The 19,321-nt window shown below is 43.3% G+C and overlaps 1 protein-coding gene across 1 annotated transcript in view; it reads left to right on the top strand.

The window, feature by feature from the left end:
• The window catches only part of DPYS (dihydropyrimidinase), a 57,001-nt gene that overhangs the window by 32,210 nt on the left and 5,470 nt on the right, over positions 1-19,321 (top strand). Inside the window, exons 7-8 of the mRNA XM_019551753.1 lie at positions 1,650-1,792; positions 14,479-14,686. Of these exons, the coding sequence (XP_019407298.1) occupies positions 1,650-1,792; positions 14,479-14,686 (351 nt within the window). The remainder of the gene's footprint in view (positions 1-1,649; positions 1,793-14,478; positions 14,687-19,321) is intronic.

The raw sequence follows: 19,321 nt of genomic DNA, 5'->3' as shown, positions 1-19,321 counted from the left end.
GACGATCTGCGGCTTCATCCCTGGCCCACCCTCTCCGACTGGGCAGTGCTTGCCCCTGCCTCCCTCCCTCATGGCAGGGCCTCAATCTGCTTCCCCATGTCCCTTCCCTTCCCCCCCCCCTTTCTTCTACCACACCAGACTTCTTTGCTGCAGGCAGTGTATCGGATATTGCATTGGTATCGGCCGATTATGCTTCCATAAATATCAGCTATCGGTAATGGCCTCAAAAATCCCTATTAGTGTAGCCCTAATATTACGGAGTATAATCAGTCTCCAGTGTTTCAGGAGTTCCTTCTCTCATTCTTGAAGAGTAAGATCACAATGTCTCATGTAAAATCTTTCCCCGCCTATCTTGTTCCTGCTATTTCCTCAAAGACTTCTACTATATCCCTTCCTTACCCATGCCCAAAACGTCTCATAAAATTCCATAGGTAGTCCATATGCTCCCGGTGATTATTTTTAAGTGCTCTTCTACTTCCGCTAAGCTTATCTTTTCTTCCATCATCTCTGCTTCCTCTGATGCAAAATTACTTCTCCACTCAATAATGACAACAGTGCTGAGCTTTTATACAGCAGCTGAAGTAAGCCTAAGACACAGAATGAAGAGTGACTTATTACACTTTCATACATGAGTGACCAATATGGCAACAGAGCCCAGATTTCCTGACTTGTAGGGCCCATGGGCTTTTAGCTCAACCGAAAAGTGTTGGGGCCATTCATAGTTTTTTCCACCCAAGGTGCTTGTGCTAAAAACATTCTCTCTCTAAAGAATTCTTCCATTTCTCCCATCTTCTTCTTCACCATCATCCACCAGTCTCTGGTACTCTTAAAATGTTTCTTTAGTGTCCTCCACCCATCGTACTGCCTCATGTATGTTGACATATCTCCTCATTTTGTAGCAGTTGCACGTTTAACTCCCACATTCCTATCCTCCTACAGGGCTCTAACCAAGACTCAGTTCTGCCTTCAGCATCCAGTGATTGCTAAATGTCACAATTACGGGTTTTTTCTTCCTTATCTCTCTTTCTTTTGAAATGAACACAAAATCAGTTCTTGATAGTTTCTTTTCACTGGGGTGAGTTTTAGTACAAATTTTCTCCCCTGCCCACACATCTATTATTGACTCTTCTTTTATTATATTTGCTAACAATTTGGATGAACTGTTTAAAGTTCCATCTCCTCCTTCCCATGTTCTGTCACCTACTTCTGTTATGCAACTGAAGTCCTCCACTATTACCTGCTGTCTTTCTCCAACCACATAAACTGCTACTTTTCTAAGCACAGCCTTCCTTCCCTTCCTCTCTGGTGGTGTGTATATATATTGAATTCTGCTCCCCTGATTGATAGTATCATTTTGTTTGGTTTGCCACTGATGATGTCTTCCACCTGCTTTGCTTTCATTTCTTGAATAGTATTGCCATTAGTATAGTATAATATAGTACACTGATAAAGATTTTCTTGGCTGATACTGATAGCCGATTATTAACCAGCCACATCGGTTACATGTGATGCCAGAGGCTGCTGGAGCACACTAAAAAGAAAGGTTTATTTATGTCAGTACCAGTTGACCTTGTATTTTTGATGACAGGAGCTTTTTTCATTCTTTCCTTACAAAATTAATGTTTTGGCTTTTCTGCACTGTCTTGCAGCACATGGGTAAAATGGATGAAAACAGATTTGTAGCTGTTACCAGTACAAATGCAGCTAAAATCTTTAACTTGTACCCGAGGAAGGGAAGAATTGCTGTGGGTTCTGATGCTGACATTGTCATTTGGGATCCCAAAGCTACAAGGTAGGATCTGAGCGGGTAAATCTGGTCTACCCAAGCTTAATGCTGGAGAGGAAATCTGAATACATTTGTAGTAATAAAACAGAACGGTGGGTTAATGTTCCATTTTAACAATGCTCTACATTTGTTGTTTGCAGGCTCTTTGGCTCTTACAATAGTTTAAGAGGAGGTCTTTGACTTCCAGAGCAACTTCTAGTTATGGATTGATCACTATATACAAAAATAAAGTTTGTCCGTTACATGTTCTGGTGCCCCAAAAAAAAAAAATGCTTATATTAAGTGCTAATACTATGGTAAGTGCAATTTCATTTCAACCCTCTATCATAAATATCACATTCTTTTCTACACGGTGGCCCCCTTTCAACAATTGGTTGAATTACAGAATACAGCCTAATCTGTAATCTGGTGATTAGGGCACTTTCCTGGGACTGCTAGCTTTGAACCTCTTCAGGCTGAGGATGCCATTAAACTTGGGTCTGTCTCACTTCCTCAGCAAGTGCCTTCATGACTAGCTCAGCGATCCTCAATCAGCATGCCACAGCATCTGCTGGTGTCTTGAAATCCTTTCAAGGGTGCCATGCAATATTGGCACTATTAGGTGTGCAAAAGTGATTCACAAGATAAACCCAGAGATTTTAAACAGGAATCCATAATGTCAAAAACATTCTGACTTGCTGTGGTCTTTCTGGGTGGCCTTGGTTAATGTTATCTGCTCCAACTAAGCAGGGAGCCTGGGCCACTGCAGGCATGTGGCTGCATTTCCGAAATAAAATATACCTCCTCACTTGGTCATTGGTTCAATCAGCACAGTTGAGACTAACCTGCCAAAATTTAATTGATTCAGCCCCAGGTTTTCTGACTGTCTATACCTAGACATTAACAAAAGGTGAGTAGCACCACTATAAGCCATGCTTTAATTGTAAAGAATAGCCTTTTGTTGCAAAAAGGGACAATTTTAGATGTGTATATTCAAGAAAATGTTCAGTTGACACCTCAGAATTATAGGGAGGCTCCAAATTTTGTGAAAAGGAAGGGATTAAGATACCTGTCTTTTTAGCATTCCCTATTTCGCCAGCTTAAGGACCTGCCCTGCCCCATACACTGTCTATTGTGAATTCTGCTAACTGTGAATATCACTTGCCTCTTCCCACACACTTTAAAATGAGCGCGGGCACCAAGCTCAGGGATGAGGATTCCATTCCCAGAGTCGCATACCTACAGGTTAGGTGTTGCTGCGCCAAGTGTCACAACATTTGAGTCGCTCAGTGGATATAGCTTCAAATCGCCAAATCCTAAGCCGCTGTACCTTCAGAAAGAGTGCTGTCACAGTAGGGCTGCATCTCACATTTTTCTTGAGTTGCACAATATTTGAAGTCTCTTAAAGCTCCTACTCATCGAATCAAGAGAGAATCTCATGCTTTCTTCTTAGAATGGTTAAGTTTTGCAAAGAAGGGCTTCAAAATATGACCTGAGTGTACCCAAAATGCTTAGACATCAGAAGGCAAAGAAAAAGAATTCAGAAGTTTCTTGTTCAAGGATCTCGGGTCAAAAAAGGTGACAATCTTATGAGTTGTGGGGCAGACTTTTATGGGTTTGAATGCTTGGTGTTGACAGAATGGTTACAGTATACACATCACAAGTGGCAAAATCCCATTAACACAATATAAAAATCCTTTAGGGCGTGTACATGCCATGGGGCTTACTTCGGTTTAATTCTCCCTAAATTGAAGTGGTGGGTCTTTAAAAACACTGCTTCAATTTAGGGCAGAGTAAACCCCTGTGGCATGTACACAAGGGTTGGGCCCGACCCTTAGCTACCTCTCTGGCAGCAGGTGGGGGGGGGTGAGCTGCTGGTGCTCCCCCTGAGGCATCGGCACCACTCCTCAGGTGGCACCTGCCTGCAAGCACCCGGCCTGAGCAGTCCCAGAGGGCACCGCAGCTGAGGAGGGCAGTACCGCACTCCCACACAGCTCAGGCAGACAGGCAGGCTTCAGGGAGAAGGAAAAAAAAAAAAGCTCAGGCTTCCCGTTTTTTGGGGGTTTTTTTCCTCCTTCAGTGCAGCCTGCCTGCACAGGCTGCCACTGGCTGCCTGCACAGAGCTTGAGATGCACCAGGCCCAGTGCTTCCCTCCGCAGCAAACTAAACCACCTCAGAGATGTTTTATTTTGCTGCATCCCCAAGTCATTTAACTTGAATTACACCACCGACACATGCAAGCAGCCCACCATTAAAGCACATTATGCTGCCAAAACGTGCAAACAGCTGCACCATTAAAGTGGTGCAAAAGAGCGTTAAGCCACTTTAAAGGCCAATTTTGTGGCATGTACAAATGGTCTTAGGCTTCTGTTTTGCTGAAAACATGGGGTTACTGTTTTAAAAACCTAAATTGTATGGAAGTCCCTACTCTCTTTGAATTGCCTGGTTAGAGTAGAGCTCCTATAGGGTGCCAGGGACTGTGTCAAAAATTTATTTTAGTTTATTTTACTCACCATCTCCCATTTACTTAGCATGAAAGCCCACACTCTAATGTATCTCTTCTCATTGCTTGTGTACTTTAAGCTTTCTGGCATCATGAGCAAAACACATTCTGAGATCCTGGCTGTGAGTTGTTTCAGGAGAGTGAAGATGTGATCTCTGCTGAGGAAGCTGGTTGCTGCTCTTCTGAGTGTATGCTGTCAGGAGTAACTGGAACATGAGGAATCCCATAGTTAGACTATTGTTTCCAGTTTGCTTTGTCCAGCCCCTAAAATTATTCATGTTTTCTCCATTTCCCTCCAGCACATTTCTGCCTGCTTTAATTGCCTTTTGTTGTAAGTTTGGGCTCCAACTTACTGATATGTTTTCAAGCGGCAAACTTCTGTTTCCTTGTGGAACAGACACATTTTCAATTCAGATTTTTGTTTGCAGTCTGATCCTACTCCCATTGCTTGCAACTGGAATTGTAATTTTTAACTTTGACTTCAATAGAAGCAAGGTTGTCATTCGCAGTGGTGTGTTACATATATCTAAGTACAGATAGTGCTGTGTTTTTAGTGCTACTAGTGACATCGTTGTACATTCCACTAAAAATCCTGAAGAGGGCAGGCATGAGCTACAAGAAAAACTAAGCCCATGAACTTCAACCACTTAATATACAAGGATCAAACAGCCTTTTGTGCTTTGGTGCATTTGACAATGGTTTGGAATTTCCCTTCTTCCTCTTATTCATTTATTTTGTTGCCAGCATATTTAAAGCCAAACATTCGGGGGGGGGGGTGTATCCATCCAGTCCCTGCAGTTGGAGGTAGTGGTGCTGTAATCTCAAAATGCCTGATGATTGCAGTCTAAAGAACTGCACAAGTGCTGCTGATACATCACTGTAGGGAACTGGGGGGAGGAGGTCTGTTGCGGAGATCTGACATCCCTCTGAAGGGTTGAGAGGAAGGGGGAATAAAACAAATAAAAGCATGAGATCACGTGAATTGGCCTTACTGTATCACTGCACAGTAGCAGCAAAGTGGGTGGTTTCTGTACATTGGAACTGTTTCTTCCCCTTTTGGTTGTACGAATCTAGTGGTTTCAGTCTGATAGCTCAGTGAGCTAGTAGCTGTTGCAGTTGATACAGGTTCCCATTTCTACCATTTTGCCCATTTAGCCAAGACCTTTGTTTTAAAGGTCCCTTTCACATTGAATTCCTTGGACTTCTTCTGTAGGAATCACTATTGTTTGTGCAAAAAAGCAGTGCACTGTGGTGCACAGTTCTCAGTTGTGTGCGAGTATTTCAAGATCCTGTTCTACTAGCTTTCAAGGCCTCTGTGCAGCATGAGCAGAGAAATGTTAAATGTACAAACTCATTAGGAAATATCTTAGAAAAGATAAGTTAAAAGTTACTTGAAAGCTCCAGGAAGAAGTAGCAGTATAGCTTTTGCAAGGTTAGAAATTTTTAAGAGCTTCTCTACTTGGGTATTTCTTGAACCCTACGTAGATGCCAAAGGATCTAACACCTTATTCATGTGCTCCAGGATGCATTCCTCTAGACCCCAACACAACACTGCACATGATTGCAGGTATCCAATGTAAGAGACCTTTGAGAAAACATGCATGCATGCTTACCATACTTGTTTAGTCCATTCTTTGACCAAGAACATGGGATACATTTCATTATAACCTCCCTGCTTGCTCCCTGAGTCGTAATGCATCCTAGCAATAAAGCAGTGAAACAAGAGCAGTCAGTGATTCCATCCAAAGCAGAAAGTGGAGCAGAGCGGGCTGTGTGTGTATGCAGGATGTGCCAGGGTATGCACAAATGCACTTATTGTTACCTGACCTGTAGCTGGCACATTTTCTGCCTGAGACACTAGCAGGCAGCACTTTCTAGACCTCATTTCAGGGAGGCAAAGAAAGGAATCTGAATGCTATAGCAGCAAAGGGTCAATCCTGCAAAGGGCTGAGTACCACCTTTAAGATCAATGAGGAAAGCCCTAAGCATTTCCATGGACATGCTTAGTTCCTTGTGTGTTCAGACATGAAGGGCTTCATCGAAAACCTACAGAAATCGACTGAAAACTTTCTATTGACTTCAGTAGGCTTTGGATACAACCCAAACTGCCTATGGCATTGAACAGACAAAACAGTTATACCAATTTAAAAGGAAAGGCTCACTTGAAAACCTGTATTAGTTCATCCCATTTGAGTGCATAGTGTGTCTACCCCTATCCCGCTTTAACTGAATCTCAGCTGAGTCAGCTTATCTTGGAAGGACACAGCTGCTGAATTACCTGAATTTAGCTTCCACTCACTGAGAGAAAACAGATGCATAAACAGTTGTATCAGGTCAGTCATTCCCCTTCCCACCCACACTTTTCATAGGATTGGTTCATCTGTCCACAGCAAGTGTGAGTATTTGATATTGATGGGCAAATCTGCAGAATTGTAACTTTTCCTGTCTTTTCTCTTTTTCTCCCCAGCAAGTCTTATGTTTCTCTTCTTCTCTGAATTAGAGCTTCCACGTGTCTTTTATGCAGGTACAGGGCTCTCTACTTTTCTTTCCTTTTTCTCTTTTCCATTTTATCTCCTGCCCTTCTCCCAGCATATCCCATACCCATCCCATCTCCATTATGAGTGATTAGAAACAGAATTTCTGTGGCTAAGCGGTTGATTTCCTTATCCTAATGAGAAACGCTTTCATCCCTTGCTCCTCTTTTAATTTAATGTTTTAAAGAAGTGCAATTACATAAGATTCAGTTCCTCAGCAAAGTCATTCTGAACACTGATCTTCTAAATGCTGATTTTTCAACTTATTCTCACGGTTTCTCTCCTCTTGGTTTATACCATCTACATCTCTCATCAGTGTTATCTGCTTTCCTAATTGAAGAAAATTTGCTTTTGGGGATATCTTTAACATGCTTGTGATTTGTGTATGCAAATATTTATACAGTGATATGTGGGGTTTTGTAATTGCAATAGCAAACCACATATTTTTTGCTTTCTAGTTTTCATTCTAGGCATATAACAAGCCTTCTTTAGATCTTTGGGTTTTTTATAAATCTGTCTGTCTAGTGTTAATGTAGCTTTACCTAATAATCTTTACAAAGGAGTGGGCAGCTTTGGGCTGTAGCAGAAGAGAAACCTGCAAGATTTGCTTTCTGCTAGATTTTAGCAAAATAAACTGGCAATGTGGTTAGCTGGCTTCATGGAGTATGCTAAGGGGAGCTATGAGGAATCATGCATAAAGTGCACTGGGAGAAAAGAGAAGATGCTCCACCCAGATGCTGGTTTTCTATAAAAGCTCCCGGGTGAGAAAAGGTAATTGTTTTCTCTTGGGCAGTTAATGTTGAGTCAGTGCTACTTTAACTGCTATTACTGCCACCTTATCACTTAGCTGTTCAGTTCTAAAATCTACTCCTTCCAGCTAGTGAGACAGAGCAACTAATCTTGCCTTTAGAAAGGAAATTCCTCCATGTTTCCCTTGTCTTGGATTTTCAAAGGAGCCAAAGGGTGTTAGAAACCTTATTCCCTTTGGAAGACAATAGTAGTTTTGCACTCCAATCTCTTAAATTCCTTTGAAAATACTAACGTTAGGCTAATGAAATACTAATGAAAGATCAACTCTAGAGACAAATGCAGCTGAATGTTCATGTTCTCTTTCTGTCAGCACAACCTCATTCCCATATGAGTATCAACGTACATGGGTCCTCAAAATAAATACTGCATTTCTAGTTTTACTTCCTTCTACATTATGCTCCTGTATTATATTAACACATTGTTTACACTCAAAACTCAGCCTAGGCCAAAATGGTAACAAAATATTTTAATGACACAACCTACTCATCCTACCACCTGTGGGCAGATCTAGAATTTTGAAAGGGAGAGTGCTGAGGTTGAGCTGTATGATCACATAGGAAACAATATATATTTTTCTCCAGTTAAAAAGAAACTAGAAGCTTTACTAATATTCCAGGGAGCTAGGTCTGTTTTGCAAAAGAAACAAATATAACTTCATTATATAATGAGTTAAAAAAAAGCTGCAGGGCTGTGAAATAGGATCTTCATACCAAGAGCAGCTAGCAGACAGCAGAATTGCAGAACAAAGGATAGTTTGATTGGTGGAACATCAAAACAATTACGAAGAAGAGAGGGTCATTGACATGAGTGGAATGAAGAGTTTAGAAGAGATCATGTAGATTATAATGAGCCATTAATTTAACTGACTCTGGCACTGCCAAGCAGTTGGTTTTAAACTTTGGGTGGACCAGGAATCAAAGAGGCGTGCAAGTGATACCACTTGAGAGAGCAGCACACCCATTGAATACCTCAAATAGGCCTCACCTAGAGATGGCTGCTTTGTTGATTGTCTGTATAGGGTTAGATTTTACTCCAGCACCTTCTATATTTGACTAATCTGAGGTCCTTTGTGAAAGTTCAAACTCAAATATAATTCAGGGGTATTATTTTGGGTGTAGGTATAAAATACTTCCTTCCCAGGATGCAAAAGAGATAGATGCAAGGTGCTACACCTCAGGAGAAATAATAAAAAAATACAAATATGAAATGGATGGTAGCAGGATGGAGAAGGATCCAGGAGTCTTGATCGATCACAGACTCTACGCAAGTCTTTACTGTGATGTAGTCACACAAAAGGCAAATGCAGATTTGGGATGCATCAATAGGAACATTAGGTGCAAGACACAGGTGGTTATAGTGCCACTGTACTTGGCACTAGCTAGGCTCCATCTAGAGTATTGTGTGCAGATTTGGGCTCCACATTTTAAAAAAGAAGTGGAGAAGTTAGAGCAGATCCAGAGGCAGGTGACAAAAATAATAAAGCACTACGAAGGAAAGTCATATGAGGAAAGGTTGAAGGAGCTAGGCGTGCTTATCTTGTAGAAAATGTACTGTAAAGGGAATGTGATAGCTGTCTTCAAATACTTGAAGAGATGCCATAAAGAAGAGGGAAAAAACTGTTTTGGTCTCACTGCAAAGAATAGGGCTGGGGCCCATGGCTTGAGGTTCCAGCAAATTAAGTTTTGGTTAAAAAGCAAGAAAAACTTCTTCACTGTTAGAACAGTGAGGCAGTGGAATGGACTGCCTTGAATCTCCATCATTGGACATGTTCAAGGCATTGCTTGGGGATGATATAGGCTAGCTATGCCCATGTTCTGCTGCGAGTATTTCCCATGGTTTTGGGCTTTATTACTTGTACATGGGGCTGGGGGAACCCAGCATCCTGACCTGGCCAGGCAGCATCCCCTTGCAGGCAGGGTTGCTGCATCCCATCTCTGTAGAGTTGCATGGACCAGACCAGACCCTGCCTTGGGTGCTGCTGGGCACCCCCACCCACCCACCAGCCAGCTGCAGCATAAGCCCATGGAGCTCCAGGGCAACCCCACTTCCTGCCTGGCCCCTTGCTTCCCAAGGGGCCAGCCTGCCTATGGTGCCTCCCCCCATGTCTGCTTCTCTGCGTGCCTCCCAGACACTGCCCTGATGCTGCCACCATCCGGATGGGACAGGGCATTCATCTGCCCAGGCCCTGGCACCACCTACCTGCAGCTCCCATCTAGGGGCCGGGCTGGGCTGGGGTGTGCACCCTGGGGACGGTGGGCGTGGTCAGCAGAACGCAGACCACATCCTGCCCATGTTCGCCTGACTCCACCCCCGGCACATGCCACAATGCTGGCACCTGTTACTGGAGAGCCCAGAGTAGCAACTTAAAAAAAATTAAAAAATATTTTAAACAATTTCCTCTCATACCTCCTGGCATGCTGGAGAAAATGTTTCTGTGCCACTAATTGGCACGTATGCCAGGGGTTGCCTATCCTTGTGCTACGGTGATCAGCCAATAGTGAGTAGGAGAGGGTTCATTCAACTCCTTCCCTTGTGCTTGCAGTCACAGTGAAGTGGCAGCCATCTTGAAGCAAGCAAATGCTATCTGTTCCCCCTGTTTCTGTTCCAGCAAAGAAAAATCAGGTTCTCCATTGAAAGCATGCACCCCAGTTTTTGGAGGCTGATATGGGGGTGGATAGGGAGGGCATGTGATATACAAGTAAATACAGTTTTTAATGCTCTTGTATTTTTTTTTTCCTGTAAGCTAGGTCACTTGGTTTACAACATAAAATAACAAAAGGGCATCACTTCAGAAAGGCTTCTTTGCTCTCTGATGCTCTAAGGGATGCTAGACCAAAAATCTCTTTTTGTATTAATATAAATCAAAAGAAACTGGGCTGAAGTTGAGGTTATTTGGAAGTAAGCTAGAGAAGAGCAAGGCCTAAATTCTTTCCAAAATCCTTCCACTAAAGTCAGGGGTGCTGAACCCTTGGCCTCTGGGCCAAATTGGGACCTATAACAACTGGCCTTATGGGCTCCCCATGGGCTGGGAAATTTAGCAGCAGGGGGCAGTGGCAGTTAATGTTGCTACTCCTCCCTGCTGTCAAATTCCCAGGCCCCACATAGCCACATCGGGGCTGGGCCATGACCCCTTACTCCTCTTCATGGCCAGGCTGGACCTGCCTCCCTCACCTGCACACACACACACACACTCCTCTCCTGGACAGACAGATCAGGGCTGGGCCAGGATACACCCCCTTTCCCTGCACAGCTGGGTTGAGACTGGGCCAAGCTCCCTTCCCTCACACAGCTGGATTAGGACTGGGCTGCCCCTCACCCCGCTCTACCTGACCAAATCAGGCTCCATCATACACCCACCCCTGCCCCAAGGACGGGGCATCTCCAATCTGCCAATCTGGCTCATGGGACACGAAGATTGAGCTCTAAAGGGGCTCTAAAAGTTGTCATTCTGATTTTCTCCACAATGCTTGTTCTCAGGTTGCATTTAAGGAAGGGTAGTTTGAAACAAAAGTGTAACCAGAGCAAATCTATCAACACACTCTTATTCAGGGTTTGGATGCTTGAAGTCAGATTGCACCTTTACACTACTGAAATCCTGCTGATTTCAATGGAGCTGTTCTTGGTGCCTAGTTTGACTAAGGGTGGCAAAACCCAATCCTTGAATTTTAACTTGGCAGCAGCAATCCAGATACTACTGCCATTAGTTTGGGTCATCAAAAGCAGTGAAATATTCCAAGGAAACAGTAGAACCCTCAGAAGTTTCCTGGGACCATGGTTTGGTGATGATGTCAGTCATCGCCTCTCATGCGTTGAGGCATAATTTTAGCAAGTCATGCTCTCCAGTTCCATCTGGTTCCTTTTTAATCTAATGATCACTCATTCTTCCTACATTTGCAAGTCTGAGATGCTGTAACTGTTGTGGCTGGTTTTCAAGGATTCATGGGGTCAAACCTAATCATAGACAGTTTTTTTTTTTTTTAACAAGAGCTATTAAGGAGTCTGTACTTAGATCACACTGTACTTTCTGAAGATTAATGCTTGTTTCATTAAACTGCTACAAAAGATCTTGGTAGAAGTTTGTCCTTAAGGCAGCCTCCAGAAGCTCCATTTTGTCATGTGACAAGTTGTGTGTGTGTGTGTGGGGGGGGTTAACTACCATTGGATATTCTTTTGACAGATACTATATCCCATGTCATCCTTTTGTTTAGGGGTATATTTATTTGGAATGACTGTCCTAGTATGCTTGAATTGCCTCCAAACTGGTTCTAAGGAGTTTAGCTTTCCTGAGGGTTTTTCTTTTTTGACACGCTTTCAAAAAGAAAATGGAAGTCTCCTTTGCAAACTTCAGTGCCCCAGTGCCAGTGAGTGATTACAGATTAGATATGATCTCTCTTCTGAGGATGATGAAGATAATTGCATTGTGATCACAGCTGTACCTGTCCAAGTAATGCAATAAGCCGGAAGAAAGCTTTTCACAGACCAACTCTGTCAAGTTGTTATGCCTCTGGATAAGCTGATACAAAGTTACTAGCAGGTTTGGGACTATGAGGGAGGCTTAGATACCGTTGTTTTTACTTCAGCCTCTTCAGTCTTAGAGGTACAGATAACCAAGACTCTAGAAGTCGACCTTTACATAGAGAAGTGTGTACAGGTGAGCATATCTGTTATCTATTCAAAGCATGCTAAATAAGGAGCAGGTTTTTCCCATGGGCAGAATGGCACTTGAGAAAACTAATAAACTGTACAAATAAACTGGCCACGCCAAATGAAAACCTCTTGAACCCAGTCCTCATCACTTTCCTGCTGCAGCAGATTGTGCAAAGCAAAGATCAGGTTTATAAGTCACCTACGTACCCATGTGACTTAGCCTCACCCCCTCCTTTCTCCTTCCTTTCTCTCTTTTCTCCTTTTTCCTTTGTTTTCTCCATTTCTCCTGTCCCTTTCCCATTTCTTTTCTCCCTCCCCCTCCCCAGCTGGATGTGGTCATCTTTGCCTGTGAAGGAGAAACAACACAAACAAGTTCCTGATAAAAATTGGCTGTCACTTAGATTCAGATATAACATTTAAAGTGATTTCTTTTAATTCAGTCTTTATTTTGTATATCAATATGGAAGACACATTCTTCCAAAAGCTCTGGAAAAATCTGAAAACAAAGCTTTGGGGAACTGGGGGTTGGACAAAATGGAGCTGCCTGCTGCATGGCCTCCCCCAGCTTGCCGACACAGGTCTTGGGGGGCGGGGCCTCTAAGGCTCACATAGCAAAGGAGCGTTGTTCCCTTCCCCCACCTTCCCCAGCCTCCGGACAGCTGCAGCCTGGAGCTATGTGCAGCTTTGTGCTGCACCAGGAACTAGGGGTTGGCGGGTGGAGGAATGGAGCCTTCCTGCCATGTAGGCTCCCCGCAAGTGGTAACTCCCATCTTGGGGATGGGCAGGCCAGATCCACATGCCAGGGGAGGCTTCATTCCCCCACTTGCCTGGCACACTAAGAAGCTGCTTGTGGCTTTAAGCTGCAGCCGTCAGGAGGCTGAAGTGGGTGGGGGTGGGAATAGAGCCCCCTGCTCATAGTCCTGGCTTCCACCCCAGCCTCCCCAAAGCCTGAGCCAGCAAATTGATAGGGGAGGCAGTGTGGCTCTGTTCCCCCACTCCCCACACACACACCACACATATAACCATGCAGGGAAGAGACAGAGTCTCTTCTGTCTTTTCTCTGTGACAGCCCTGGGGATGAGGAGTGAAGACGAGCACCAGCCGAGGCTTGCAGGCCACCCAGTGAGGGGCCCCTGGAGTGCCAGCAGACTGAGGCCTACCTCGACTCATGATGGGATCTGATACAGCCGTTCAATAAAGCACTTTAATCTGATACCACATCCATCCATGGCTAACTCAGAGCGGGATCCGCCATTTTTAAAGTACTCTGTGCTGAAAGCATCTGTTCAGTTACAGCTGTAGAGCACTGTCTGTGTGCTTATCACACAATAGGTTTAACATCTGTATCTAGTCTTAAGGTTTTCGTGCATGGGGAAATTGACTGTGATAATTATTTTTAGAGTAAGAAATACACAAAATGTGTCTTGGAGTAAAGGAATTTTTTTATGGATTCCAGGTGGAGATTTATTCTGGACAGTTCATTTCTTCTTATAGACAAGCTGCTAATATCGCAACTATTCTCAATATTCATTTATAAGCTAGAAATAACAATACTTCTCTACCTCAGAATCTTATTATGAGGCTTACATTTCTTTTCGTCATTGCAGGAATTTTATTAGAGATGTTTATAAGGTGCTAGTTGTTGTTGTTGTTATTCCTAGGTAAAGCAGTGCAACAGAGGTGGAGTTGTGGTTCTTGATCATCAGTTCAAATCCAGTCTAAGTTAAAAGTGACTTAATTTCAGAATTAATCTGCTGAGTATGTTGTGAAATGTGTTGTGTTTTATTCATACCTCAACTTCTTAAACAGACCAAGTTTTTCAAAGATTAGATTTTTACCAGTTTTATGTAATTCTGAATATTTAGATATATTTGTTAAAGATATATATAAAAAAAGTCATATTATTAAAAAGTAAGGAGCTGTTTTTCACATTTTAAATTTTTATGTTTATCTTTTTTGCAGTGGAAAATTCTGTATTTTAAGGCTTCATAGTCCCTTCCATTTGAATCCTCCTTCAATCTTTTGAAATGCGATTACTTTTCAATGAAATGTTAATGCTGTGTTCTATTTTTACAGCTGCTTTCATGATCTACAGGGCAAGCTTGTAGTTTAATAATGCTGCTACATTTTCCTTCCCCCTCAATTTCATAGTTCTTTATGTGGAAGTTAAAATATGAAGACCATACTAATGTGGTGGTTTGTTTGTTTTGTAAACACAGGACTATATCTGCAAAGACGCATCACCATGCCAACAACTTCAATATATTTGAAGGAACAGTCTGCCATGGGGTTCCAGTTGTAACCATTTCAAAAGGAAAAGTGGCTTATGAAAGTGGAGTTTTCAGTGTCGCAGCAGGAGATGGAAAATACATTTCCCGTAAACCATTCTCTGAATATGTGTATAAACGAATCAAACAGCGGGATCAGGTTAATTAAAATAATATATTTTTCTGTAATACATTAAGCCTTTATGAAGCACAAGAAAAGCTGTCACTTGGGGCTTTTTCTGGGATTCTGTGGTTATTTCCCTTACCTTTGTGATCAAAATGTTCCAAGGTAGGAGGAAACAAGGCTGTTTTATTGCTCTTCCTCATTGCACAAAGAATCTCACATCAGCTCTGTTGCTCAGCATTTATCATCTTGACATCAGGTTCATTGGCCATTGAAATTTTGATCCCATGTGGGTAAACTGGTCTAATCATGAGAGGCTTGGAGCACTATTGGCTTTGCAGAAAGCCATAGATGCCCAGTATTTCTCATGATATGATCCTATTTTGGGGATGAGAGACCAGCAATTTTCTAATTTTTTAGGGAAACGGATATTTCAGGTTGAATACTATGAATCTTACTTTGGCCCTGATCCAGCCAACTACAGCAGAGTTAGTCTTAGTAGTGAAACTACTCAGATCTTAACATTAAAGCATGTTCTTGTTGTATTTGTGGATTAAACTAGTGCCCGACATTTTGTATTTTCTGTGTAGCTCTTTCTATATAAATAATAGGGCTGTGTGGAGCTTCGGTCCCTGATTCGATTCACTGGAGATTCAGCCCGATTTGGTGGCCAAATCTCCAAATCCAAATTGAATCAGAGGACCCTTTAATCTCTCTGAATCAAATCGGAACCCTCGAATTGATTCAGAAAGATTCGGAGATTCTTAGAGCCGGCTTTAAATGTTTTTTCTACATACCTCTACATAGCAGGGGCTCATGAGTGCTATGATGCTGGGGTGCATGGAGTGTCCCACAGAAGCAAAGGGGGGTCTCCATTGCGCTTGATGGCAGACATGGAAGTGGACCAGAAACATTTCCGGTCCACTTCTGGGTCTGCTGGGGAGTGTGCTGAGGAGCCCCCATGCACCCCCTTGGCTTGGTGACTGGTGCCTCCTGGGTCTGGGGGGGCACCTGGGGTCCCCCTGTGGGTGATCACTGAGCCTGGGGAGTGCGGTTCCTGGCAGACCCAGAAGTGGAGTAGAACTATTCCTGGTCCACTTCCAGGTTTGCCACCAAGCACGTGGAGAGCCCCCACACTCCTGTGGGATGCTCCATCCGCCCCAGCATTGCAGCAATCATGAGCCATGCCTGCTACCTCATGGTATGTAGGAAAAACTTTTAAAGTTGTGTCTACGTCTAAATCGCTGATTCTCTGAATCAGCATCGAATCTTCAGATTCAGATTCAGCGGAATCAAATCAGGGACAGTGATCCGAATCAACGAATTGAATTGGTGTCCCTGATTCAGGCCAAATCCAAATCTGTATCTAATAGGGCCCACTTTGCACACCCCTAATAAATAGTTATAGAAGAATTTTGTGAAACACTTCAAGATTGACTTTCCTATGGTCGTTTATCACACCCGACTCATGAGAAGCAGTTTGCTGCTTTAGTATTGCTGACAGTAGATGGGATTTTCAACAGCCTTTAAATGATTTTTATTCCCAAGTCACTTAAATCATTTGAAAATCTGACCCCAAATCAGGAAGATTTATGACTTTTTATTGAAATTGAAACAGATCAACACACAAGTGAGCATTTGCTATTTGAAAGCTTCTAAACTAATTAATTTGCTTCAGTGCTTCCTTCATGTTGGACTGTTGAAAGGTATGCAGTAACATTTACAGTAACTCTTTCAACTCCATGCCCTCTCTGAACACTGCATTTTCTATAAGAACTGGTGGCCTCTTTGTTACAGTAGAGTAATTTGGAGGCGAGAGAGATGTCTGGATCACCAGCCCTAGGCATCAACTTGGTAGAGAGTGCCAGAATGGTGCCCCCAACCCAGAGACTGCTCCCTAGCAGAAGCCCCATAAAACTGCTGTTGCAGCTACAGCTGTGTACAGGGATACTCTGCAGCTGCTGTAGCAATAAATACTGAGGCAGGCAGTCCACAATGGTAGCTGCAGTCATGGACTGCTTTTGTGTCCCTGGAGCAGCTCATCACCACTTTCCAGCAGGGTTTGCCCAGGATGCAAACCCTGCTAGTTATGCCTCCTGTTTGTTATTGTCACACACATGGTTACAAATGGTTACAAAATGCACTCTCCTCTTCCTGCCAGTTCCACTGAAGGAGCATATGTTCATTTTTACTGAGAATTAATAACAGACAAGAGGCCATATTTTCACTAAGAAGATGATAGGCACCTTGTTTTTGAAAGGCAAAATGAAGAAGAAAAAAAAGATCTTTCCTTGTACTAAATGACAGAGTAACAGCAACTAGGAAGCTGAGTCTGTACCCTGTTCTGTTGCCTGTAGGTAAGGTGCAGTTACTTTTGATTTTACCCAACAGAAGCAAAAAGGCAGACATTTCTGATACGTTATTTCCTCACTTAGAATTCACACCCCAATTTCCAGGACCTGGCTTTTAGAAAAAAAGTGTGTGCTGTATGTGAGAAAATATGGTAGGTAAATAAAGGTCTAGCTCTTAAACTGGTATAGAGTAGTGTACATTGGAACTATCTTCATTACATCATATAAGAAACTGCTGTATAAATGCCTTATAAATGCCTGGTTTCAAGTTAAATATATTATATTAATTTGCCACTATTAATGGGAGATTAGTGATTGCATGCCATTGTGTCCATGATGAATCTACACTGTTTATTCCAGCAATTCAAAATAAAAGAGACTCTCTTTCATAGTTTCATAGTTGGTAGGGTCAGAAGGGACCTGAGCAGATCATCAAGTCCGACCCCCTGCCTGGGCAGGAAAGGATGCTGGGATCAAATATCCTCGACTAGGTGATTATCTAGCCTCCTTTTGCAGACCCGGAGGGTAGGGGCAAGCACCACTTCCATTGGAAGTTGATTCCAGATCCTAGCCCCCGTGACTGAGATGTAGTGTCTCTTGATGTCTAGCCTGAACTGCTCTCAGTCAACTTGTGGTCATTATTCCTAGTTACTCCTGGTAGTGTTTGGGAAAACAGGGACTCTCCTGTTCCCTGCTGGTCCCCCCTGGTGAGTTTATAGACAGCCACCAGTTCCCCTCTCAGCCTTCTCTTGTGGAGGCTGAACAGGTTCAGGTCCCGTAGCCTCTCCTTGTAGGGCCTGCCCCTGCTGCCCCCTGACCATGAAGGTGGCCCTCCTCTGGACCCTCTTGATGCTGTCCACATCCCTCCTGAAGTGCGGTGCCCAGAACTGGACACAGTACTCCAACTGTAGCCTGGCCAGTGTCGCATAGAGGGGGAGGATCACCTCCTTGGACCTGCTCATGACGCATCTGTGGATGAATGACAAGGTGCGGTTAGCCTTACTGACCATGTCCTCACATTGGCAGCCCATGTTCATCTTGGAATCAATGATGACTCCAAGATCCTTTTCTGCCTCTGCACTGACAAGAAGGGAGTTCCCCAGCCTGTAGGTACACTGCTGGTTCTTCCTCCCTAGGTGCAGTACCTTGCACTTGTCAGTATTGAATCCCCTCTTATTCTCATCCACCCACCCCTGTTACCTGTTCAGATTTAGTTGTAGCCTGTCCCTCCCTTCTAGCATGCCCACTTCTCCCCACATCTTAGTGTCATCTGCGAATTTGAACCAAGGTGTTTTTCATCCCCTCGTCCAAGTCACTGATGAAGATGTTAAACAGTGCGGCCCAAGGACCAAGCCCTGGGGGACTCCACTACCCACATCCCTCCAGGTCAAAAATGACCCATCCACTACCACTCCCTGGGTGTGGCCCTCTAACTGATTTGTGACCCATCTGACTGTGTAGGCGTCGATGCCAGTTGCCTAATTTTCTGATGAAAATGGGGTGAGCAACAGTGTTGGGGTTTCACTTGAAAATTTTCACTTTCTTGGGTTTCACTTGAAAATTATAGTAATTTGGCCTCTTTTTGTGAGGTGCTGCAAGCTTTCTTTTAATTCCATTGGGGGTTAGGGGCATAATACTTTACAAGTTTGGGCACTTTCTTGATCCTTCTCTCTATCTCTGACTGTATGGGTTTTTATTGGAAAATAAAAGGGTCATTTTATGGTGACCCTGGCTAACTACTGGAACCACGTCTGGAGCCATGGTACATCAGTGTATATTTGGGATGTTCATCTAGACGAAAGTGAAAGATTTGTTATTTATTTAAAACCTAATTAGAATCTCTTAGCAGAGCATCCGAATTTTGGCATCCATGCCAATGCAGCAGAGACGGATACTAGTAACCATATTGGAAAGTCAAAAGGACAAAAGTGGTTTTTCATAAGTCTGCAGGGTTTTTCTCATGAGAGACTCTCAGCTGAATTAGGAGCAGCCATGGTAATCACAGTATGACTTGAAATGCCACAGTAAAAATGGAAGTTTGTTTCCTATCAGCAGGAGCTGAGAATTTTTCTTGCTCAGTTTCATAATTTCATAGATGTTAGGATTGGAAGGGACCTATTAAATTGAATCTGCCTACCTGCCCTGGGCAGGAATGAGTGGTGGGGTCAGATTACCCCAGCTAGGGGTTCTTTTAAACACCTCCAAGGAAGGGGACAGCACCACCTCCCTTGGAAGGCTATTTCATATTTTGGCACCCCTCACTGTAAAGAATTTTTTCCTGATGTCCAATCTGAATTTGCCCTCTTCCAGTTTGTGGCCA

Source organism: Crocodylus porosus, unplaced genomic scaffold, assembly GCF_001723895.1.
Source record: "Crocodylus porosus isolate Cpor-Errol unplaced genomic scaffold, CroPor_comp1, whole genome shotgun sequence".
Lineage (NCBI taxonomy): Eukaryota > Metazoa > Chordata > Crocodylia > Crocodylidae > Crocodylus > Crocodylus porosus.
Note: the sequence above shows the minus strand (reverse complement) of the source record. Positions and strands in the feature narration are given on the sequence as shown.